Source organism: Dioscorea cayenensis, chromosome 2 (genome assembly GCF_009730915.1).
Source record: "Dioscorea cayenensis subsp. rotundata cultivar TDr96_F1 chromosome 2, TDr96_F1_v2_PseudoChromosome.rev07_lg8_w22 25.fasta, whole genome shotgun sequence".
NCBI lineage: Eukaryota > Viridiplantae > Streptophyta > Magnoliopsida > Dioscoreales > Dioscoreaceae > Dioscorea > Dioscorea cayenensis.
The window spans coordinates 15,192,029-15,216,789 of NC_052472.1; the positions used below are offsets into that span (position 1 = coordinate 15,192,029).

At 33.7% G+C, this 24,761-nt stretch overlaps 1 protein-coding gene across 1 annotated transcript; it reads right to left on the minus strand.

Moving 5' to 3' along the window:
- Nucleotides 1–14,969: 14,969 nt before the first annotated feature.
- On the minus strand, nt 14,970–24,294 carry LOC120273003 (lysine-specific demethylase SE14-like). The gene is given in 9 exon segments (XM_039279645.1): nt 14,970–16,878; nt 16,958–17,551; nt 18,864–19,181; nt 19,895–20,103; nt 20,105–20,599; nt 21,682–21,832; nt 23,079–23,146; nt 23,264–23,342; nt 23,420–24,294. Coding segments are annotated over 9 exon segments (4,290 nt in total). The 5' UTR covers nt 24,216–24,294; the 3' UTR covers nt 14,970–15,298.
- Nucleotides 24,295–24,761: the final 467 nt, after the last annotated feature.

Sequence of the window (24,761 nt, forward strand, 5' to 3'; positions counted from 1 at the left end):
TAACATTGTTGTCGATTTTTGGTGTTGATTTTTGTCAAGTTGTTTTGAAAAACATGAAGAACAAAGGTGATTTAAGTGTTGATTTTTTTGTCTCATGAAATCAAGCTTGGAGGTGACCACTACATGCCTTGCTCTCTATGTAATGTAATAAAAATCTAGGTATTTTTATGAGAGTCCTGTAGCCAAATTCAGAGAAAATTTTTATTGTGGAAAGAATTTCTAATCTAGTTACCTATATTTCGTATGTTTTCTCAATATTATTGGGGATATGGTAATTGTTTAGTGAATGGCATTGATGCATAGATAGTTCATCGGTCAAATATTGGTAGGTTTTTAGTTCATCCATTAGTCTATCAAAATCTTACTACTAATTCATAAGATCAGGTGATTGTGAATGTTAATGCTCCATGTGTCGAGTGTCACCCAACTTTATGTATTACCAAATAAAAAAAGTAATGAGGGTGTTTAGATTACATACCGCACTTATAAGTAATTAAATTTACTAAATCCGAGTTACACAACAAAGCGGTTACAAATCCACCAAAGGCAACAACAAAAAAAGCTGCAAGGGAGACAAGTGCCTTCAAGATATATGGAAGGGTTATCTCAAAGCTGCAAAGTTAGAGTTTGGGGAAAAAGAAAGATGTGTAAATCTGTTGAAAATGCTCAACAACAGGCCAAGAAAGATTTGTCCAAGGGTGCACATGAGCAAAAGGATGCACTCTGGGGGAGGTTGTGCACGATGTGGAAGCTTTAGTTAATCTTTGGATTACAATGCTTAAGTGATTTTTGTTGTTTTTGTTTGTTTTTATTAAACTACAATTACAAAGGTTATGTATTAAATAGGGTGGAAACATATCACATTATACTATCAATTTTTTTGAATGTTTGAAGTTATGTTTTTGCTAATATAAATATATATTTTTCAAACAAAAAAATGCGTGCAATCGACCTATGACTTGTGTTGGCAAGTAAAGTTTTGAAAATTTTAATTTCATCCCTAAACTATTGGGTTGTTCCTATTTTGGTCACTCAAGTTTATAAAAAAACTATGGGATTGTTCCTATTTTTGGTCACTCAAGATTATAAAATTGCCAATGAATAAACTATGGGCAGGCGACGTGGAAAGTTGCCGATGGCGTGGCACGCCACGTCGGCTACCGCTGCTAGACTGCGTCGTCGGAGAACTTGATTGAAAGGAAATAAATAGTTTAGGGATGCAATTGAAAATTTTCAAACTTCAGTGACCAAAATATAAACAACCCCATAGTTTAGGGACTCTCTGGGTAGTTTACCCTTTCCAAAGTTACCCTAACACTCTATTCAATTCTCTTCTTGAAATTTAATATGAGAGAGAAATGTGAAGATATAAATTATGGGTAATTTTGGAAAGATAACTAATTTTTTTATTAAATTATGTGAAATAGCCAACTTTCTTGGTATGTGAGATTCGGTTATTCACGACAGATAAAAAGGAACGGAGAGTATTATATTTTTGACACGGTATTTGGCACGGTATTAATATACTATTATATTTGTAATTTGGCACGACATTCGACACGATATTAATATATTATTATATATAGGTTTTTGGCACGATATTTGCCACGATATTAATAAATTATTTTAAAATAAAAAATATGTTTAGCACTGCAATTGGCACTGTCGTGCTAAATTTATCAAATTTGTATATTTGGCACGGTATTTGGAACGGAATTAAAAAAAATATCTTAAAAAAAATTATATACTCCCTCCGTTCTTTTTTAGTTGTCACATTTAACTAATTCACACCGATTAAGAAAAAATGGTTAAAATTAGTTGATTATCTATATTTTATAAAAAAAATCCATTACTTTCCAAAATCACATCTATTTAAAACCCCACTAGTGGAGAATATAATTTAATGCTTAGTTGATTTTGATTAATTGAAAATTGTACAAGTACATTAAATTACAGGATAAATTTGGAAAAAATTATTTAATACTGCACAAAGTTTTTAATGTGACAAGTAAAAAAGAATATAGAAGAGCTCTAAAATGTGACAACTAAAGGGAACAGAAGAAATATTTCACTTAGTTAGTTTTGTATCAAATATTGTGACAAATTAATTTATCACAATTTTTTTTCGTGCCAATTTTTCCATGCAAATATAGGATTTTCCTTGTAGTGACAGTTTGTCCGTGAAAAGAACTATATGCGCATCCCCACACAAGAGTAATAATCCGATTTAAGTTGGATTTGAAATAGTCCAATCAATAATTAATTGGTTAAGGATGGAGATGGCATTAATTTAATTTTAATTTTATTTTTTATATATCCCTGTAAATAATGCCCAAAATATGTACATCGTTTTTAACCTTTTTTTTCAAGGATATATATAGATAAAAAATGGGGGACAATTACCAAAAAAGATTTCAATTTATTATGAGTTGTCACATTTACGGAATTTAATAAATCTTTTCAAATACTGAATTAGATGAAAATGTTTTATTTAAGCTAATCATGCTTAATTAATACTAATTTAAACTAAACACTTTAAAATTAAAATTTTACAATGATAAATATCTATTAATATTAATAATTTTTAATTTTAATTATTAAATATATATTCAAATAATTGTTTTTTTCTTAAAAAAAAAAAATTATAAAGTGATTGGCTACGGAATAGTAGTAATACCCCAGCTAAACACATTAGCAACCTTGAAAAATCAAACTCTTTAGTGCCATCATAAAAGCAATGCCAACCACTTCTTGAATCTTCAAAGCAAAATTACTGAAACTCAAGTGTGTTTGCCCTTTTGAGGTAAAACAGCAATTTCTTCTACTTGTCTTCATCTATCATCTATTAATCTAAACACAATTTGGACCATGAATTCAATCAGAGTAGGTGAAGACTGAATTATGATGGGGAGAATTATTCATGTTCACATGATGAAGTCATGCAATGCAGTAAACCATTCATTAATGTAAACAAATGCAAAGAAGCTTCATTCACTTAATATCTATAAGAACCCTAAAAGAGAAAGAGAGCTTAGAAGTGGTATCAAAAACAAACCAAGCTTCAGCAATGGAGTACTTACCTTCTCGTCAGTTTATGATGCTTGTTTTCGGAGTGAGTTTATTAGTTCTTCCCTGCCATTGTTCGAGGAGCGGTTATAGTCTACTGCAACAAGATCAAGAAGTCGGAAAACATGATGTCGCGCACCTTATTATTAGCAAAGGAGGTTTAACTGAAAGCAAGAGATCATCAGCTCCTCCTCCTCCTGGTCCAGGATTGGATAAACCTCCAGCACCCCACTACTATAAATCTCCGCCTCCTGCACCACCAAAAGCTATTTCAGTTCAACCCTGTCCCGAACACAAGCGGCCTCCCCCCTCGACTTGTTGCTAAGTATCTTTCGTCTCTTATGTTGATTTATTGTATCTTTTATCTCTAATTCTCTAATGTTTAATATATAATTTATCTTTTATGTTGAGTCCAACGCTAATGGATCTGTTGTAATTTGTTTTGTCCATTGTTGCCTGAATCTTTTGTTTTTTTACTCATTAACGCTAGAGTTTTATAATATAGACATTAAAATTGATATTTCCATTCCTATGTGATGTTTTGGACGCTGGAAATAACTTACAGAAGTGTTATCAAACTCGTGTAATTTTGTATTCTGTGCATGGAAAGAATTATATGCGCATCCCACATAAGAAAAAGTAATCAGATTTAGATTTGATTTCAAAGAGTCCAACTAATAATTAATTGGATAATGATGGAGATGGTATTAATTTTTTTTATTAAATTTTTTTTTAGAAAAGCTGCATACACGTCTCTATAAAAAATTATATATATATATATATATATATATATATTTATATATCTTCCGTGTAAATAATGCATAAGATATGTACATCATTTTTTTAACTTATCTTTTAAGGATATACAGATAAAAATTGGGGGACACTTACAAAAAAAAAAAAGATTTCAATTATTATGAGCCGATACATTTATGGAATTAGATAAATCGTTTCAAATATTGTCTCAGATGAAAATGTTTTATAATAGTTATTTAAATTAAACATCTTAAAATTAAAATATTAATTTTCTAAATGATAATAATAATAAATATTTATTAATATTGATAACTTTTAATTTTAATTATTAACTTTATTTATTCAAATAATTATTTTTTCCTTGAAAAAGGAAAAAAAATCTATAAAGTGATTGGCTAGGGAATAGTAGCAATCCCTCAACAAACACCTTCAAAACAATGGCAACCACGCCAACGATCTTCGGGTCTATTGGTATATGGGTCACTGATAGAGTTCTCACCGAGTGGTGAGTCGATTCTCGGCTGAGGGCACATTTCTGGGAGTTGTGAATAGTGATTGTGTACGGGTGGTTCCAGCGCCCACGTGAGCGTGGCCCCGTCTCCACTTGTTCCACTGAGGCTTGTGCACGCTCCGCTCCTCTTCCTCAAAAAAAAAATTAAAAAAAAATAATAATAACAATGGCAACCACTTATTGAATCTTCAAAGCAAAATTACTGAAACTCAAATGTGTTTGCCCTTTGCATATGCAAAGAAGCTTCATTCATTACTTGCCTTGTTTGGATGGGCATGTATGACAGTGACAAAGGAATTGGCTTGTAATGAGCGGATTGCTCACTTCTTTCAAATTTCTTTCGGTGAAATGTCACATTTTCTCTTTTTATTTAATAATTAAAATAATAATTTAATTTAATAACAATTAAATATATAATTTTAATAATAAATAATGATTAAAGTGAAATAATAATAATTTATAAATAAAATAATAATTTAATTTAAATAATAATTAATTATGCTATTTGAATAATAAATAATAATTAATGTGAAATAATATTATCTACTAATTAAATATAATAATCTAGTTCAAATAATAATTAAATAAATAAATTTAACAATAAATAAAAATTAATGTAAAAAAATAATAACTAATAATTAAAAATAATAATCTAGTTTAAATAATAATTAAACATATAATTTTAATAATAAATAATAATTAAAGTGAAATATTTAGTTAAATAAAAACAACAATAGTCAAAATATTTTAAAATTAAAAATAATAATTATTTATTTTAAAAAGATAATTATTATTTAACCTAATATTTTTTCCTTATAAACTTGTATTGAGGGTATAAAAGTTTTTTTACCACAATATTCTCTTTTATTTTTCATTCTCAATGAATTACTATCTCATACCCTTCAACCAAACACAGTTTTTCTTCCCTTCTTAATCCATTCTCCCTTATTTTCAATCTTATCACATTCCTCCTTAATTCTATTCCTTGCAATGGGAATAGGTTTAGAGAGGACATGGAGGAGGCATCCTCATGCCCCCCAAACTTAGGGGTAAGTGAGAGGGGATTGAAAGAAATGGAGGATAAATTACCTATTACCCTTTAATTATAAATTTATTAATTTAAATAATTATATATAATAACTGATATTATTTAATTAATTTAAATACTGAATTATTTTAATTAAAGATAATAATAATTAAAGTAAATAATAATTAATATGAATTATTTTAAATTAAATATGGAAGGATTACCAATTCCTTGAGGTTGAAAATGACAAAAATTACCCCCCAATATTAATAAATAATGATTGTGAATGTTTGAATGTTTAATATAATAAATAATAGTTAAAAATGAAATGATTATAAATAATAGTTAAAACAATAATATAATTAAAAATAATAATTAATTAAAATGAAAATTTTTAATTTAAATATTTAATTATAATATAAATAATAATAATACTCAAAATATTATATAATTAAAAAAATTATTATCATTTAACCTAACATATAATATTATTTACTTCATCAAGGGTATAAAAACCATTTCCACCATTTTTTTTAAGTTTTTCCCATTCCCAATGCACTACCCCTCACAATCCTTTACAACAAAACATAGTTTTCATTCCCCTCATTTTCATTCCTCCTCCAATCCTCTCCATTCCATTCCTTACAACCAATCGCCTCTTAATATCTATAAAAAACCTAAAAAGAGATTGAGCTTAGAAGTGGCATAAAAAAACAAACCAAGCTTCAACAATGGAGTACTTACCTTCACATCAGTTCATAATGCTTGTCTCCGAAGTGGGTTTATTTATTTTTTTTTTTTTGGAAGAGAGCAAAGAGCTCAAAAAAGAAAACTAAACAAAAAACTGGAAGAAAGACTAAGGGACAATGTTCATAGAAGAGCAAGCATTGAAAAGCCAGAAGGGAAGTTGCATTCCCTTAGCAAAAAGAGAGAGCTCAGGATTGAGGTGAGCATGCTTGGAAAGGGCATCAGCAACCAAGTTGTCTTCTCTGTGAATGTATTCAAGGTTTGGGTTCTGAAGCTGATGAAGAAGAGAGCGGAGCCGCCGAGCTTCCAGGTCAAGGTGCCAGGCCACCGAAATTTGGAAGTTCTTAACCAGGTTGAGGAGGCCAATGCAGTCAGAAAAGATGTTAGAAGGCCACCAGCGACGTTTGATACATTCCTCCAAGGCCAAAATCATGGCAGCAGCTTTAGCTTGAATCGGGGAGTCAAGGGAGGCAGCGACAGAGCCTGCCAATAAGAGATTATTATCATCAATGGTGATTAAATAACCCAAGCCAGCTTTACCATTATCATTGATCCAAGAAGCATCAGAAAAGATGGAAACAGAAGGGTTGAGAGTGCAAGAATAAACATCCCTGAAAAATTTATTCGGCTTCTTAGAGTATTCCTTAGCAAGGCCCCAGGCCTGAGTAGGAATCAAGTTAAAATTAGGGGGAATTTTCTTGAAAATGACATTGCAGCGAGCTTTCCAGATCAGCCAGAGTGAGAAGGCGATGACAGCTTTAACAAATTGATGATCACTAGAGTGATTGAAATGAGAGACAAGCCAAGCACCAGTGGATAGAATATTCAAGCTTGAAAGTGACAAGCCCAGGGAATTCAAAATGTTGCTCCAGCAGCTTAGAGTTTTGCAGCAGTCCCAAAAGATATGGTAGGTAGTTTCAGGGACCAAGTTGCAGAAAACGCAATGAGTTTGAGGTCCAAAGTTTAAATTTTAAAAAAATATCACAAGTTGGAAGACGGGAAAGGGACAGTCTCCAAACAAAGGTTCTCACCCTCGGAGCAACCTCAAGCTGCCAAATTTGCCGCCAACCATGCCAATGAGCAACAATCGAGTCATCATTAAGAGTGGAATAAACAGCAGAGACCACAAAAATATGAGGGGTTTTGGGCCACCATATCCAAGAATTATCCAAATCAAAAGAGATTTGGACCTTGGTAAGCCAATTTAGGTCAGCGTTGGGACCCAGGAAATTACCAAGAGCATTAGAATCCCATTGAAAATCAGAGATAAAATCCAGCAAGGAAAGATTTTCCACAGAGAGATCCATATTGAGATAGGTAGGTTTGTAAACCAGAGGAACATCATGCAGCCAAGGGTCCGACCAAACATTAGTAGAGAGAGGATTGCAAGAGATAATTTTGAAGTTGAAACCGAGAGAATTAGCAGTTTTAGAAATAGTTTTGCAAAGCCAAGACGAGGAAGAAAGATAGGGATGAGAAGCAAATTTCCAATCAGGGTATTTAAATTTGAAAATATCAACCCATAATTTATCATCCCCGTTAAGAATAGCAAAGAGGTTTTTGGTCATAAGTGCATGTTTGGCAATCAACAAGTTACTGATTCCAAGGCCACCCTCAGATTTGTTTTGAGTGACAGTTTTCCATCCAATTGAATGGAAGCCACGTTTATTGCCACTAGTGCCCCAAAGGAATTTCCTAGCCAGTCCGATATGTCATTGAGAATAGAATCGGGCAAAAGAGAAGACAGAAAGAAAGTATGTGGGAACGGAGAGAAAGCTATCGTTAATTTAAAGAACCAAAGACATGCGAGGAGGCGCCTACTGAGTCGAGTCATGGTTTAAGTGTCGATAAAAATTGCCGATGTGAAATAACTTATGCCAAATGTCCGTAGGAGCAAAAAGAGAGGAAAGAAGCGACAAAAAGTTTGAGGGTTTTTGTTAATCTTGACAACATGGCGGAAGAGAAGCATCCTATTGGATGTTGAAGGAAAGGCGATTAGGCAGTAGAGAAAGCAACATATAAAAAAAGGAAAAAGAAAGAGAAGCGAGAAGAAAGAAGGACCTTGGGCTCGGCCTCGGTTCTCTAGCGAGCTTTTTAGGTGATCTAGCGGAAGGGAAGTGATTCGCATTTAGTTTCTGTAAGTCAGTTTGTTTTTACTATATCTGAAACTCTATGAGCTTATTTTCTTCATTTGATGCTTGATTGAGACTTTGATGGTATTCTATTGCTTTGGTTGATTAATATCTCAATATATGGAGATCTATTTGGCTGGAGAGTTTAGTTATAGTAATGGATTGATTGTTAGTTGATTTTATATCGTTGAATCAGCTTAAATTCATTACATATTTGGTGCTTTCATTAATCCCATCTAAATCTATATATCCGAATTGAACTCATGGTTGAGGGTAACCATCTTAAGGATCTCGCAGCAAAAGCTTGATAACATGCAAGCTATAATGGAGCAAACCGAAAAGAACGTCCCGATGGTAGCTATAGATCGAGCATGATGATAGAGTTAAGATGCTTGAAATGTCACTACAAAGCATATCCAAATTCATTGAAACTCAGATTGTAGCCACTACTGTTAGTTTAATGGAGGCATCACAGACCATGAGAGGGGAGTTGAGAGAAGATACTGACTTCAATAGATCACAATCCTTTAGAACAAGATCAATAAAGCTGGATTTCCCCCAATTTGATGGTGAAGAAATATTACATTGGATTTACAAGGCAGAGTAATTCTTCAAATATTATAAAATTGTGGTCACTAAAATATTGGAGATAGCTTCAATACATTTTGATGGACCTATAGTTCCATTGTACCAGATGTTAGAGAAGAAAGGAAAAGTCAATACTTGAGCAGCTTTGGTGATTGCTTTGGAAGAGGTTTATGGGCAATCCATATTTGGCAATCCTAAATTTGCTTTCTTCTCTAACATCTGGTACAATCCAATAGTAAGTTAATATGAAAATTTTACAACATTGGCAAATAAGGTGGAAGGTGTAGCACTTTTCGACTATGTTGTCTTGTTTTCTCAATAGATTGAAGAAGGAAATTCAACGAGATATCATTCCTTTGTAGCCAAAAAAACTATCTCAAAAAGCAACAAGTCTAGCCAGATTGTATGAAGATAAAATATACTATGGCATCTAAGACCAGTACAAAAGAAGTTTCAATACAGTCCAGACATCTATACAAATAATTTTTGCAAGAAAAAGTGACAGCTCAATACCTAAGTTGATTCAGGGGATTGAGCAATGCAACAAATCTATTGCCACCTGCCTCCCATAGCAATTCTCCATCTTTCAAGAAAAATTAGCTTCAATGAAATGCAATTGAGAAAGGCCAAGGAATTATGCTTCAATTGTGATGAAAAATATTCACCAACACATAAATGTTTTAATAAGAGGTCTGTTATTGCTACAATGGAGTGATAAGCCACCTAATCTCGGGGATCAAGAGATTACCGAATTTGAGGTGGAGTTGAATACCAAGTACATCCACTCGAGGAAGTATGTCCAAAACTATCACTCAATGTAATAAATAGTTTGGTTGCATCAAGAACTATGAGGTTCATCTGGATCTATGGGGAAAGAGCTCAGAGAGATGATTTTATTGATAAGAAAAAAAGTTTAACAAAGTTTAAGGATTACAAGCCCAAATTAAAAGAACAGACAAAATAAAATACAGCTGAAAAAAAGCAAAAAAACTAGAAATAAAAAAACCATTCACGAGAGGATGTTTTCATGACCCATCTAGGCGTGTCTCGCCGTAATGAAAGAGGCAGAGAGAGTGATTGTTGCTACTAGAAGAGGCCGGAGCAGAGTCGGCAAGTTCCAAATGGCGGGGATATCAACAAGAGAAGGATTATCCGCAATTTGAAGGAGATGAGAGATTTCGAGATAGAGTCGAGCATGTCTCCAAGTAGTAGGGGAGCAGCCATCATGCAAGGCAATGGTGATTGTAGGGTTGCAGTGGAGAATAAACCTAATATCCAAATGTCTGTCAATAGCCGAACGAACACCCTGCACCAAAAAGCAAGAATGTCGGGCTTCAAAAATGAGACGCGCAAGAAAGAACAACTACACCGCACACGTAAATAATATAATCATGATTTGAAACAAAAAAACCCAACTTACCCATCAAGGTGCTGGCATTCCATCCGTGAGCAAAGAAGAGGAATAATCCACTGCTGTGGGAGAAATTGTTAAGAAGAAGCTTGCGACCCAAAAGAGAAGAGTTCTCCTGCATAAAGTCTTTAACATTGGTGACAGCTAATATAGCAATGTTAGAGAAATTGGGACTGAGGTTATTGAAAATGGCATCACAACGAGCTTTCCATAAATACCAAATACAAGCAGCAATAACAGATATAGCAAAAGTAGAAAGATTATAATCAACAATCCAGCAGCCCAAGTTATTGGAAACAATATGCCAGACCAGCTGAGCACAACGACAATCAAGAAATAAGTGATCAATAGATTCATTCTCAACATTGCTGAAAACACATAAGGTCCTAGGGCCAATATTGATGCTATTAAGGAAATCAGTTGTAGAGATTTTATCATGCAGCATAAGCCAAAGAAAGTGCTTTACTCTAGGAGCAACATGAAGCTTCCACAGTTTTTTCCAGCCAGACCATTCCAGATTCAAGTAGGGTTATGATTTAAATGGTTATAAATAGCTGAAGAAATTTTAACATTAGAAGTATGAGGAAACCAAACCCAGTAATTGCTACCAGCAAGATCATAAGCACAAATACAAGGAACCAAAGAGCCTAAAAGATCACCAAACAAAAAATTTAGCTGGTTATGGTTCCACTGATTTAAACTCAGAAGATCAGGCAAACTAATGGAGTTAAAATCTGCGTTAATATTCAGAAAAGTAGGCTTGAAGGCAATGGGGATATCAAAAAGCCAAGGATCAAATAAGAAGTAAGTTTGATTAGGATTAAAGGATTTGATCCATAAGTTATGTTTGAGAATCTTGGCAGTGGATCTATTAACGGTCACCCAGTTAAAGTATTGCTTGATGGAAGGAGTGATGACAATTTTATTCAACCACGCATACCAAAATTCTTGCAATTTTACATACAACCTACTATGGCATTCAAAGTATTAGTGGGAGATGGAAATTCACTTCAAGTAGAAGGGTTGATAAATGAATTAAAGGTGAAAATACAAGGATGTACATTGACTTTTCTTGCTTACTTATTACTTATGGCTGGGGCAGAAGTAATATTATGTGCAGCATGGTTGGCTACACTTGGGCCTCATATTGTGGATTACAGGTCATTATCACTGCAATTTTATTGTGACAAATTTGCAACATTGTATGGAGATAAATCCACAGGACCCCAGTTAACTTCTGTGCATCAATTGCATAGATTAAGTTCCACCATAGCAATTGCTGAAAGCTATCAAATGATTGTGGAAAATGCATATGTACAATTCAATGGTGATAATAATGACAAGTCTCAAGCATCTAGTACAAAATCACAATTGCAATTATCAGATGAGATGCCAGATACTTTGAAGCAATTACTAAGAAAATATCATGAAGTTTTTTTTTATCCCAAGTGGTCTTCCTCCAGCCAGATTATGCAATCACAGGATCCCATTGAAACCAAACTCCAATCTAGTGAAGGTTAAGCCTTATAGGCACCCACATAGCCAGAAGAGTGAAATTGAATTAATGGTGAATCAAATACTTCAGGAGCGATCAATTGAGTTCAGTAACAATCCTCTCTCTTCTCCAATGTTGCTAGTAAAAATAATAAAAATAAAAAATAAATAAAAAAATTAGACTTGAAGATTTTGTTTAGATTACAAGATTTTCAATGCTATCACTACCAAGGATGCATATCCAATTCCTACTGTTGATGAATTATTAGATGAATTAAGTGGTGCTAATTTTTTTTAAAAGCCAGTACATCCCGAAGACAGGAATAAAAGTGCACTTATAACTCACCATGGACATTTCTAATGGTTGGTAATGTCATTTAGGGAGCGTTTGGTTGGATGTAGTTGAAAATGCAGTGGATTTGTATTTACTAAATCCTGATTTGAAAAATTCAGTGAGAGTCAAACCCAAAGTGTTTGATTGGATGATTATGTAATCTGAATCACAAAAATTTTAGATTCTATTTGGAAAGATTTTTTTAATTTAGATTTTATTAAATAATTAATATAATATAATATATTAATTATATATTATATTATTAATATTAATTACACTATAATTATATTTTATTTAATATTTTATAAAATATAATTATAGTGTAATTAACTTTTATGAGTAATTAATATAATTAATATATACTTAATTTATTATAATACAATATAATATATTAATTATTTATTAAAAATAATTAATATAATATAATATATCAATTATATATTATATTATTAATATTAATTACACTATAATTATATTTTTATTTAATATTTTATAAAATATAATTATGGTATAATTAATATTATGAGTAATTAATATAATTAATATATACTTAATTTATTATAATAAAATATAATATATTTTTCTTAAAACAATTAATATAATCTAATATAATATATGAATTATATATTATATTACTAATATTAATTACACTATAATTGCATTTTATTTAATATTTTATAAAATATAATTATAGTGTAATTGATATAATTAATATATACTTAACTTATTATAATAAAATATAATATATTAATTATTTAATAAATAATTAATATAATATAATATATGAATTATATATTATATTACTAATATTAATTATACTATAATTATATTTTATTTAATATTTTTATAAAAATATAATTATAGTGTAATTAATATTATAAGTAATTAATATAATTAGTATATTAATTACTGAGATGGGAATCATCTGGATGAGATTTTCAGAATTCGGGTCATTTTGGTACGAATTCCAAAAATCCCACGACTTTTGATTTGAAAAATACAGTGAGATTGAAATCCATCAAACAAACAAGCGATTTCAAATCCAGGATTTTCAAATCCAAGTATTTTCAAAATCCGCCAAACAAATGCAAATCTCAGATTATCAAATGGTCCGACTACATTTCAGTCCTTAATGAATGCCATATTTCAATTTGCAATGCGTCAGTTCGTTCTAATATTCTTTTATCCAACGGTTCACCACAAACATCTACAAATGAAGCGTGCATAGATTTTGAATGTACGAACATGCGTAGATTACACGGCCTCATATCTCCATGTAAATAATGCTCAAGACATGTACAACATTTTTAACTTTTTTTTTTTAAGGATATATAGATAAAAAAACAGGGACAATTACACAAATTCAATTTATTATAAGCTATTATGAGCTGTTACATTTAGGGGAATTCAATAAATCATTTCAAATACTGTATTAGATGAAAAATGATTTATGTAAGCTAATCATGGCTTAATTAATACTAATTTAAACTAAAAACTTTAAAATTAAAATTTTACAATGATAAATATCTATTAATATTAATAATTTTTAATTTTAATTATTAAATATATATTCAAATAATCGTTTTTTTCTTAAAAAAAATTATAAAGTTATTGTGTAATGAATAGTAGTGATCCCCCAACTAATCACATTGGCAACCTTGAAATATCAAACTCTTTAGTGCCATCATGAAAGCAATGCCAACCACTTCTTGAATCTTCAAAGCAAAATTACCGAAACTCAAGTGTGTTAGCCCTTTGTGATAAAACAGCAATTCCTTCCACTCGTCTTCATCTATCATCTATTAATCTAAACACAATTTGGACCATGAATTCAAAGTAGAGTAGGTGAAGACTGAATAATGATGGGTAGACTTTCACTTGTCCACATGATGGAGTCATGCAATGCAGCAAACCATTCAATGGAAACACATGCAAAGAAGCTTCATTCACAATGGAGTACTTACCTTCTCATCAGTTTATAATGCTTGTCTTTGTAGTGAGTTTATTAGTTCTGCCCTGCCATTGTTCTAGGAGTGTCAATAGTCTACTGCAACAAGATCAAGAAGTCGGAAAACATGATGTTGCTCACCTTAGTATTAGCATAGGAGGTTTAACTGAGAGCAAGAGATCATCAGCTCCTCCTCCTCCTGGTCCAGGATTGGATAACCCTCCACCTCCTGCACCACCAAAAGCTATTTCAGTTCAACCCTGTCCCGAACATAATCCGCCTCCCCCTTCTACTTGTTGCTAAGTATCTGTTTCCAACAAGAGTCAAATCCAAATCCAACCCAACTATGAATATTAATCTAAAGAAGTCACACTGATGGCCTCATCAATCACTGTTTCAGCAAACAATTAATATATGAAGGAGCTATGAATATTCATCTTCAAGGGAACACCTGCTACTCAAGTGATTCAATCTGTAAGGAACCAATGGGAATAGAACAGCATGCCAAGCAATTGCAAATTAAGGTACCCCGATTCTTATATTCTAATGAGTTTGGTATACAATTAGTTGTCCACAAAAGTTGGAACAGGCGCAGCCATGCTCTAGTATGGAAGAAATAAGTACCTTACACAAGAAACAGTGGCGGGCTTCGGCGGTTCAGTTCTTCCCAGAATCCCCTGCACACAAATGATCAGTGTCTAACAATGTAATTGTTAGTATATTCTCATCTGTTTATGTAAAAAAAAAAAATATGCTAATGTGATGATATGGATTGATTTATCCACTGAGTAGCATAATAGGTAGCACAGTATAGACAGATATCAACAATTAAGAGTTCTCATAAATCTCATCATATTAAATGAAATCATTATTTCTTGAGAAGGAAATAAATTGATAAGCAGAGGAAATCAGAATAAGAAGAGCCTATACCATGATAGCAGCAACTCCTCCATCAGAACTAAAAGTGGAGAATTAATTTCAATCCAATATAATTATAGTACATTCTCTTACCTGTGGTAGCATTTAAGTTGACTAAAATTAATCCCACATTTGGAGAATCAATTCAGCTAACAAAAACAATGGACTGAAATCATACAAAAGGATTAGTCTGTACAGATCTACATCCAAATCAGCAAACTCCTGCAGATTCAGTTATAAAGAAAGGATCCCTGGAAGTATGCTTAGTCGTCAGAAAGGAAAGCCTGCTCCTTAAATGAAATGAAAACCTGAACATCTACAATCAAAGCTTCAACTAGTGAAAAGAATGAGGAAAGACAAAAACTGCTATGTTTTTGAATTCCCAGAATGCCCAGTCTTCCTTCTATGACGGCTGAAATCTGAAACAAATCTGAATGTCAATCCACAACCAGCAACCTTGCATTTATATGGCCGCTCACCTGTGTGAAGCCGGACATGCTCTGTTCTGGCCCATGCCCACTTGAAGGACATACCACAACCTTTCCATGGGCACTTGAGAGGCCGCTCATCTTCGTGAGCACGTTGGTGGCGCATTGCGAGAGCATGAGAGCTGAACATCTTCCCACAGCCTTTAAATATACAACGATTGTCCCGGTGACGGTCAAGCTCTCTCTTTGTCCTAAAGCTAATAAGGCACCCATCAATGTCACATATATAGGTTCCCTCAGCCTTCTGTATTATACTTTGACCTGCTGGCCTGTCTCGTTTCTTTGTCTTGTAACCTTCACCCTTCTCCGCTGCTCCAACATCTGCTGTTTCATCCAGAGAACGTCGACCAGTCCTTGGCCTCAAACCCTCACAAGGGCTACGAATGAATTCATTAGAGCTTAGATGAACATTTGACATCGGCTCTGCCTCACTCTTCTGTTTCTTTTTGGGCCTCTCAGCTCGCTTGTACACAATGATTGGCCGCACATTATTTCTTATCACCCCATTTTGCACAGAAACATCTTCTGGAACCGAATTTACATCAATTATGCCATTGCTCAATTGAGGCATAACCAATCCCTTGGCCCTTCCAACAGAATGAGGCAGCTTCACTGAAATATCTTGCAAAAGATTTATGCAGTCAACATTAGATGCATCCAGTGGGATTTCAGAAGTTTCAGCTTCTGAAGCCATAGAACCATTAATTTCAGGATCAGCTGAAGCCTTGATATTCTGCTGGAGTTCAGGCTTATCAATTACATATTCACATCCAAGCTGCCTGTTCTGATCTTCACCATTACATTGCAAGCTGCTTTCTTTTGACCCTAGAATATGATTTTGTTGTGGTTGAGAATCATCAATGTCTGATTCATTGTTATTGAGTTTGGAACAAACATCTAATTCTGCATTTACAAGTTCTGAAGCTGAAACCTCAAGGTTCTCAAGCGGAACAGAATTATTGTGTGAAACTAACTGAGGAATAGACTGGTCCACCTTCAAAGCAAACTTAAGAATACTACTCTCTAAACCAGTGTTATGAACCAAATCATCCCCTTCTAGTTTTTCATGGGCAATGGTTTCTGTCTCTGGAGTAGGCTTATTGGCTGGAGCTTGGGTCCTACCAAACTTTAAAGGATAACTGTCTTCTGCAACTATAATTTCTTTGAGAACTTCTAAAGATTCAACCTCTTGAACAACAATATTTATTTCGGATTCTGACTCTTCAAAATCACCAGTCTTGCACCCTGTGGGAACTGCATCTGCTACAAGTCCACTTTGATGTGCTTCAGCATTTTCAAACATTGACAAATCTGAAGATGATTGGCAAAACCCCGAATTCACAGAATCACAAAACAAGGTTTGACTAGCTTCCTCATTAGAGTTAAGCACCTGTTGTCTTTCACAACCTTTAACAGCTGAGTTAACATGCACATCACGCTTGTCTGATGGCGAGGAATCTGAAGCGATGCACAAGGGGTTAGTTTTCTGTGTTGGCCAGCTATCTTGATGCATATGAAGTCTTTCAGCAGCCAAAACAGGGGACAGTAACTAATGAATCGGTGCAGAAAAGTTCCAAATTATCTTTACAAAGTAAAAAACCAGATGTCCTGCTATGATCATTCCCATCATCAACTGACTTTGTTCCACGGCTACCATGAGATTCTTCCAGTTGACCTTTTGAATGTTGCCCGTGATGCTTAGCAGTAATAAAACTTGGCCTTCTTTTATGATTTTGACAGACTTTAAGGGCTTCATCATTCACAGTGTCTTTCACAATATGTGTTTTTGAATATGATTTGCCAACAACTTTGTATGGTGTGCGAGATTTTCTGGAAAGCCACTTGAGGGTAGAAACAACTGAAAGATGGGGGGAATCAGCAAAAAGTTTACTCAGAGATAATGGAAGTGGCTCTTGATTTGATGATGACTGCTTCCTAACTTTAATACAATATCTCAGATTAATTCCAAGTTTTGATGTCCAATCTTCATGTTCTTCTCCTCCATCAATTGAGAAATTAATCAGATCCAGATCAGTTGCAGATGCATCCTCTATTGGGAAATCTTTAAAATTGAATTGCATGCCAATTTCCTCAGCAACTGCTATGGCTAGTGCTTTTATTTTGAGATAGTCTACAGCAACAGCAATAAGCAAAAGTTAAAAGGATTATTTTAATAGTCTGAACCTACCAAAACTTCATAAATCTAGTTTAGTGTCAAATATCACTCCAAGCTTTTACTAACTTAAACAAGATCAAATATGAATCATATTGAAATTTGAAAGAAAAAAAAAAAAATAGATAACCAGTCACAAACAACAACTGAGTGCATTTAACAAAAGAAACAAGCTCCTTAGTTGGAGGAAGATATCGGCATGAATATTTGATAAGATAAAAGGAAGCTATCATGACAAACAAACATATTTATTGGCTCATGCAAAATTTAGGCAATGAAAAGACAATAATTTGAACCATGTATCTCCTATACAACACCAAAGGCAGCACCATTACCTTTTTAGGTTTTAGTAATAGGCACGGAAGTGAGAAATGAGCTCTACAAACCACAGACTTCCACACAACTTTGCCAGCAGAAATAGAAGATAATGAAACACAACAGTCACAACATATGAACTCAACAACACAGCCAAATTCAACAAGCCCAACTCCATTTTAAGTTATACTAAAATACTATCAACGTAAGTTAATCCACAATGGAAAATCGATCAACCTATCCATATCATGGAATTTTCAAGCATTGATGACAATAAAAGCGCATATCATGGACTCCCATATATATATATATATACAAGCATAACACACAAGAAAATAAGAAAATAACAGCAAAAAATGTTAGAATGGCGAACCCCAATATATTATTCCCTCCGCTCTTTTTTACTTATTCCATTTTATTCCATTTTAGAAGTTTTCTTTGGTCCTTTTTACAGTTTCCTTAGAAAATTTGTGGAGCATTAATTTTTTCCAAATTTACACTTTATATTTAATGTACTTCTACAACTTCCAATAAATAATGTTTAACTATGCCTTTTATTAAATCTATGAAGCATTAAATCATATTTAACTATTTCTACACTTTCTAATAAATGTTTTTCACTTTTCCAATAGTAGAAACACTTTTCCAATATTATTTATAGAGAAATTAAAGAGCCTTAATGGAGTTTTTAAATAAGGGTAATTTTTGAAAAATTAATACAAATTTTTTTATAAAAATTTAGATTATCAACTAACTTTAAACAATTTTTCATAATCCATGTGAATTAGTTAAAAATGGACAAGTAAAAAGGACGGATGGAGTATTATATAGAACAATAGTTGTTTTAAAATCTAAATTTTATTCATTTAATTTGATAAATAGGACAGAAATTTTTCAAAAGGTGAAGGCAAAAAAAAATTCCAAATGATATAACTAATAGCTAAATGATGCTCACCTGAATGGCAAATAATCAGTATACGTGCACCACCCTTGCACCTAAACAAATCTGCAATTTCAATAGCATGCTGCAAGCAAAAGATCCTCGCTTTTATATATTCAGAATCTGCGTCACCAAATCTTCCACAAGTTACTTTCACCAATTTGGTGACACAGGAGGTAGACTGCTGACTAACATTTTTCAATAGCTTGGAACCACAGGCATTGCCTTGGCATTCAGCAGCAGGAATATGGCCACAAAGTTGTGAAGATGAATCAGGACCTGATTCTTGATTTGGTTGCTCCTCAGACTCCAAGCAGGAGTCTTTTGTGTCTGCTAAAAATAGAACAAGAACGAAATTAGATTCTGTACTAACAGTCATTCTTGTGTGGAAAACATATAGCCAATGAATAAAGAATTAAGATAAATGAAATACAAGAGTATACACCCACACAAGCCATCTTTTTCGTTTACAAGTAATGGGTGGTTCTTCATACAAACATGAGCTCAATGTATTCTGTGTATGCAAGTGAATAAACACTGAAGTGACAAAAACACCACATAAAGAATGTTCTCTGACAAAAATAATGAATGTGAGATAAATTCACAAAATGATTGGATTATGATTATATAATGAGAAAAATAATAGTGTGTGTGCACATACCAAGATATTGGAGAGGTCAGTTACATACTAGGGAGAAGCAAGAAAAAAAACATGCCAATTAAGTCATACAATCTAGTTCAAAATAAAACTTATATTACAAATGCTTTGATGAGTTCTTTAAAATTTAACAAAAACATTTTCTTTTCAAAACAACTCTTGCTAACTTCAGAATGCACCAACAAGCAAGAGAGAAGAAGCCTTATATTACAAACAAATGCATCTTGATCTTCATGACACATTAAAATCCATTATGAACTATCATTTGTCATCCAAATTTACAGTGATGCAGATGTTTTTGTGCTTTTGTCTTTTGCACTTTTATTCTAAATGTTGTTCTAAGCAAAACCTAAGAAGCCAAACCACAAAGAATGATTAAGAGCAGTACCTGAACCAAGTTTGGAAGTCCTTTGCACATAAGAAGGTAAGCAAGGCTTTAACCAACCTGATTTCTCAGACTTTTGATAAGATTCATCATTACTTAGTGAAAAGAGCTCAGGTTGCACAATTGCCATAAATGGAAAACCAAGGACCCCGCAAGCTACACAGGCCAATGTTCCAGAGTCAACATTTAAACCAAATGGGAGGACCTCCTCCTCCTCCGCCTCCCTCCTCCTCCTCCTCATCATCATCATCATCCATTTTGCCTACTGTTTCTTCATTAGAACTTCGGCAGCATGTATTAACATCCTTTACTGTCATACCTGATGAGATATCATGAGTTGCTATGCTAGTGAGGCCCATAGTCTCTTCACACAGTATTTCTTTTAATTGGCGATTGCCTGATACTGTGTCACACATGGTCTTGAATTTACAGTTAACATCACTTCCTTGTTCAGCATCAATCACTGACAGCTGTGTATCATGAATTGTTGAAGATGAATTTAACTGAGAAACATTTGATGCAGAAGGCAGTAATTCAGGTTCCCACAGAACTACAGTAGGAATCGATTCTTTCTCAAGAAGGCTATGTAATTTACGGTTCTCATCCATCATGTCATTCAGAAATGCTTCCTTAATCAGCAATTCCCTTTCTTTCTCACGATCTCTCAGACGTGAACTCCGCACACCAGAGAGCACTGGTCTAGGAACTCTGGCATTAAAATAATTCCAGCAGATTCAAACTGGAGAAAAAATTAGGATTAGGTGCCCATTCCAAGTGTGTTTGGACACCAAGGACACCCAAGAACTTAAGAGGCATAATGCACTATTAGAAAAGATATATCAAAACATGCAAGAATATCAAAAGCATGCGTTTGATACTTAAAAACTTGGATTAGATGAATAAAAGATTCAACAATTATGCACTAGATCAATATTTCTGCATTTCTCATGCTATTCAGCTAAAGATAAATTACAAAATCAATATACAAATCACACATCCAATCAACAACTTGAACAAAGAAAGATTAGTGCTTGTCATCATTAGGGCGAAAAGCACAAAGGCAGACTCTCCAAAAAATTACAAAAATATCAGTTCCCCAGATTGTCCTAGTTCATACACCAAACGTCTAATCAATGAAACAATCCAATTTTCCAAATACCAACTATCAAACAGACAACAGTAGAATATAGTATCATCTTAAAGACATCTCGTAACAAAATTGGGCTTTGCTTCATTCTGGTACTCTTAGATATGCTTATTAATGCACCAGAGCTTGAAATTATAGCAGGGATCATGATACTTACACTAGTTTTAGATTCAAGTTCTTTAGAAACACTTGGGCAGGGATCAAATGAACAATTTTTCCTGCCAAGTAGTTCAAGGTGTTCCACTGATAAAATACAAAAACACAAAATAGAACAAAAGCTGTTATGATTAGTTAATAATCTATCCAGTAGCATTAGATTTAAATCAACTCTGTTTGAAAAGGAAGAATATGATGCCAAAGAAAGAATGTAATATCAATTGATGGACAATCAACAGATTATAGTTATGCTTTCATTATAATTTCCTTTAAATTACAAGTTGTGAATCCTACATACCATACTTGTCATTAGATATTTTACATTTTAAAGTTTGGACAGAGTAAGAAATCCTACACTCTTCAGCACAAAAGGGATCAGAAAGGCAGCAAGCAACAGGGTCCTTCACAAAATTTTATGTAGCAAGCTATATAATTGATTGCATAAAATTGCAAAAGAAGAAAAAAACCCAGCAGAATGTATGAATACCTGGATATAAAAGACATTGTTAGCATGTAAAGCAATTGTTGGTGAGAGAGCATAGGAAGATGATTCATTGCAGTTCTTCGGACTGCAGCCTCCTTTGCCACCTTCAGCCACTGTGGTGTTGCAAAATTAGCAGCTTCTCCGCAAGTGAATCCTGCTTTGTCAAATGTAAGCATGAGAACCAAAATTAGTCTTAAAACTTTGCCACATGATATATTCAACAAACTGAAAGAAACAGATACTAATCTTCATGATACAAATAAGACTTGCAGGCAGAGAAAAAAAGGCTGTGAACCAAAACAAATTAACTATGATTTGTAGATGCTGGTTACCATATTGATGTTGATATTGATAAGAGTGATGACTCTGTAATACTACACAGAAATATTTATATTATAATTAAGGTTTATCGCACACAAATTTGTCAAATCATCTAAATATATTTAAAGAGGTTAAATGTGCTAAAAATGTGAAATTCAAAAAAGAAAGAGGGAAACAAGTTAAGTGTATTAAAAATACATAATTATGGTTTGCCACAGACATTCTTCAAGTTGTCTACAGTATCTTGAGAAAAGTTAAAAATTTTTCTAAATTTTAAATGCATAATTTCAAAAAAGACAAAAAAAAAAAAAGCAAGAAATATGGAAGCTATTTACTGAAACAGATGAAAGATATGGAAGCACTTCAAGGATATCCTCATATGCTCATCTATGGATCTAACTTCCGCATCTTCCCCTCATAACGCATGATTTTATTATACCCTGGAATACATTCTGTATTAAGCACAAAAGGCGTTGTTTCTGGAATGTTTGTTATAGACAAGTTGCAAAACATTGTTATATGAAACTGTCTCTATAAGTAATAAACAAATGGATTTAATTATTTATTGTATATGTGCTTGGTAACAAAGACAGTACCTAACATTTAAATTCTTGTCTTTTACAAGGGAGCCAGAAAACTATCTTCAACTTTAGAAACAAAGGCATTGGTCGTGTTTCCAACCACTTAGCCTTGATCGTATTTCAAGTCAAGCTGTCTCTTTATTAAAAAATTCATTCTCAAAAATTTTTCCAAATCGGTGGTACACATCAAGCATATAAAAAGTTAAAGGGCACTTAATGAATCTTACCATCTCAGATTATACCCAACAAATCAAGTGTAGATTGTAAGGAAAGAAAAGACCTAGGATAGCAGTGATCATGATATGGTTTAGATCATTGACAAATACGGAATGGTCGCATGAAAGATTGAAAATCAAGAAGAATGCCACGCACTAAAGAACTTCATTCATTCTTCGTGGTCAAAGAACAATTAAAATTAGAAGTCCCACAGAGCTTCAGTGACCGTGTAACAACAATTTCAACAGTTTAGACTTCAAACAAATTATAAGAAAGGATTACCATGACTGAACCCGACATGATACGCTCTTGGAAATGTCACTACAAATTCTCCAGGATACTGCACCAACCTGAATCATAAACCACATTCATACTTACAAACATTCAATTTAAAGCATTATCCACAATATAAGTTATAACAAAGTAATCAGCATTAAAGAACATGAAACAAGAACTCAAGAGCCAACCTGCAACACGGAATCCCAGCTTCCACCAAAACCTCCGGCAACAACAGTGTTGTCTTCTCACCCAACATCATAAAAGCCGCTGTAACAAAACACAACCCGACAAACAATCGTCAGCCAAAAAAGCTAAAAACATAAAAAGATAACAGCTTTCGCTACCTAAACGATCCACATTGCCACCATAACCCTTCACCCTGACAACCTCCTCCAGACTCGCCGCATACTCTCCAGGCACAGCATACCAAGTCTTCGGCGCCCCCATATGCAAGAAATTCAAACTATGCAACTCATGATCCTCCACATGCCAAGCAAACCAACTAAACAACATCCCAATATAAACCATTGGCGAAGTAACCCCAGGAATGTCATCAGGCATGAACCGAGTCAGTGACCCAGGCGACCTCGCAACCCCCTGAAGATTCCAAGGACTATCTGACAAGCTCCGCGGAGTCCCTTCCTCCCGTTTCCGCTTCTTCCGGCGAGGGGCAAAGGCAGAGCCAGGGACATCGTTGGCATACTCGACAGTAATTGGTTTCTCAGCGACGGCGTTCCAGAAGAGGGATTCAACGAGCAATGGAGTAACCTCTTTAAGGCCATGAAGTTGGGACTTCGCAAAGGCCTTGGATTTGGCCTCGAATTGCTCAATAGTATAAGAATCACCAGATTGCCACACCTGCTTGGTCTTTGAGGGTTTCTTGGAGCCGAGTTCCTGGCAACGAGTGCTAAAGGGGATTCGAAGAGAAGAATGGAGGTGTTGAAGTGTAGTGGACTTGGATGCTCTGGGAAGGGGAGGGATGACCTTGCAGATGCCGAAGCGAGATGCTTCATGCTCGATGCGGGAGATGAAGGAGATGGGGTCGGAGAAGTCGGAGATGGTGGGCCGGTAGACTGGGGCATGCGGCAGGGTTTCCAGCCAGCCAGGGATGGTGATGGTGGGTGGATCGGAGGACACCATTAATGGCGGAAGCGAGAGCTCGCAAAGGAGAAGAAGAAGAAGAAGAAAGAAGAGAGAAAGAGAGGTTAGGGATAGCAAAGTTATGGAACAGGGGGCGGGGTAAAGAGCAAAAAGGAGGGGTTTTTGTTCTAAAGGGTAATTCAGTAAAAGTACTACAAATTATATTAAATTAATTATTTAAAATATATATATATTATGGTTGAATTTTTTTGGTGGGGGAAATTAATTTATTAATTTGTTTTATAAAAAAAAAAACTTTTCTTGTTGTCCTTCGTTTGCGCAAAGAATAATATAACTTTATTGAAAAATAAAAAACCAGTTTCATAATATTTTTAATAACTTTGGTATATTATTTTTTTACCTTATATTTTTTTCTTGTAAGATTGCATTGTTGGATATTAGGGTTGTAAATTACTATTTTAACCTTTTACTCCATTAGCATTCAAAAACCTTCAACTTAATTTTTTAAATTTTTTAATTTTTTAAAAAAAAAACTTTTGTTGTTGTCCTCGGTTTGCTCAAAGAATAATATAACTTTATTGAAAA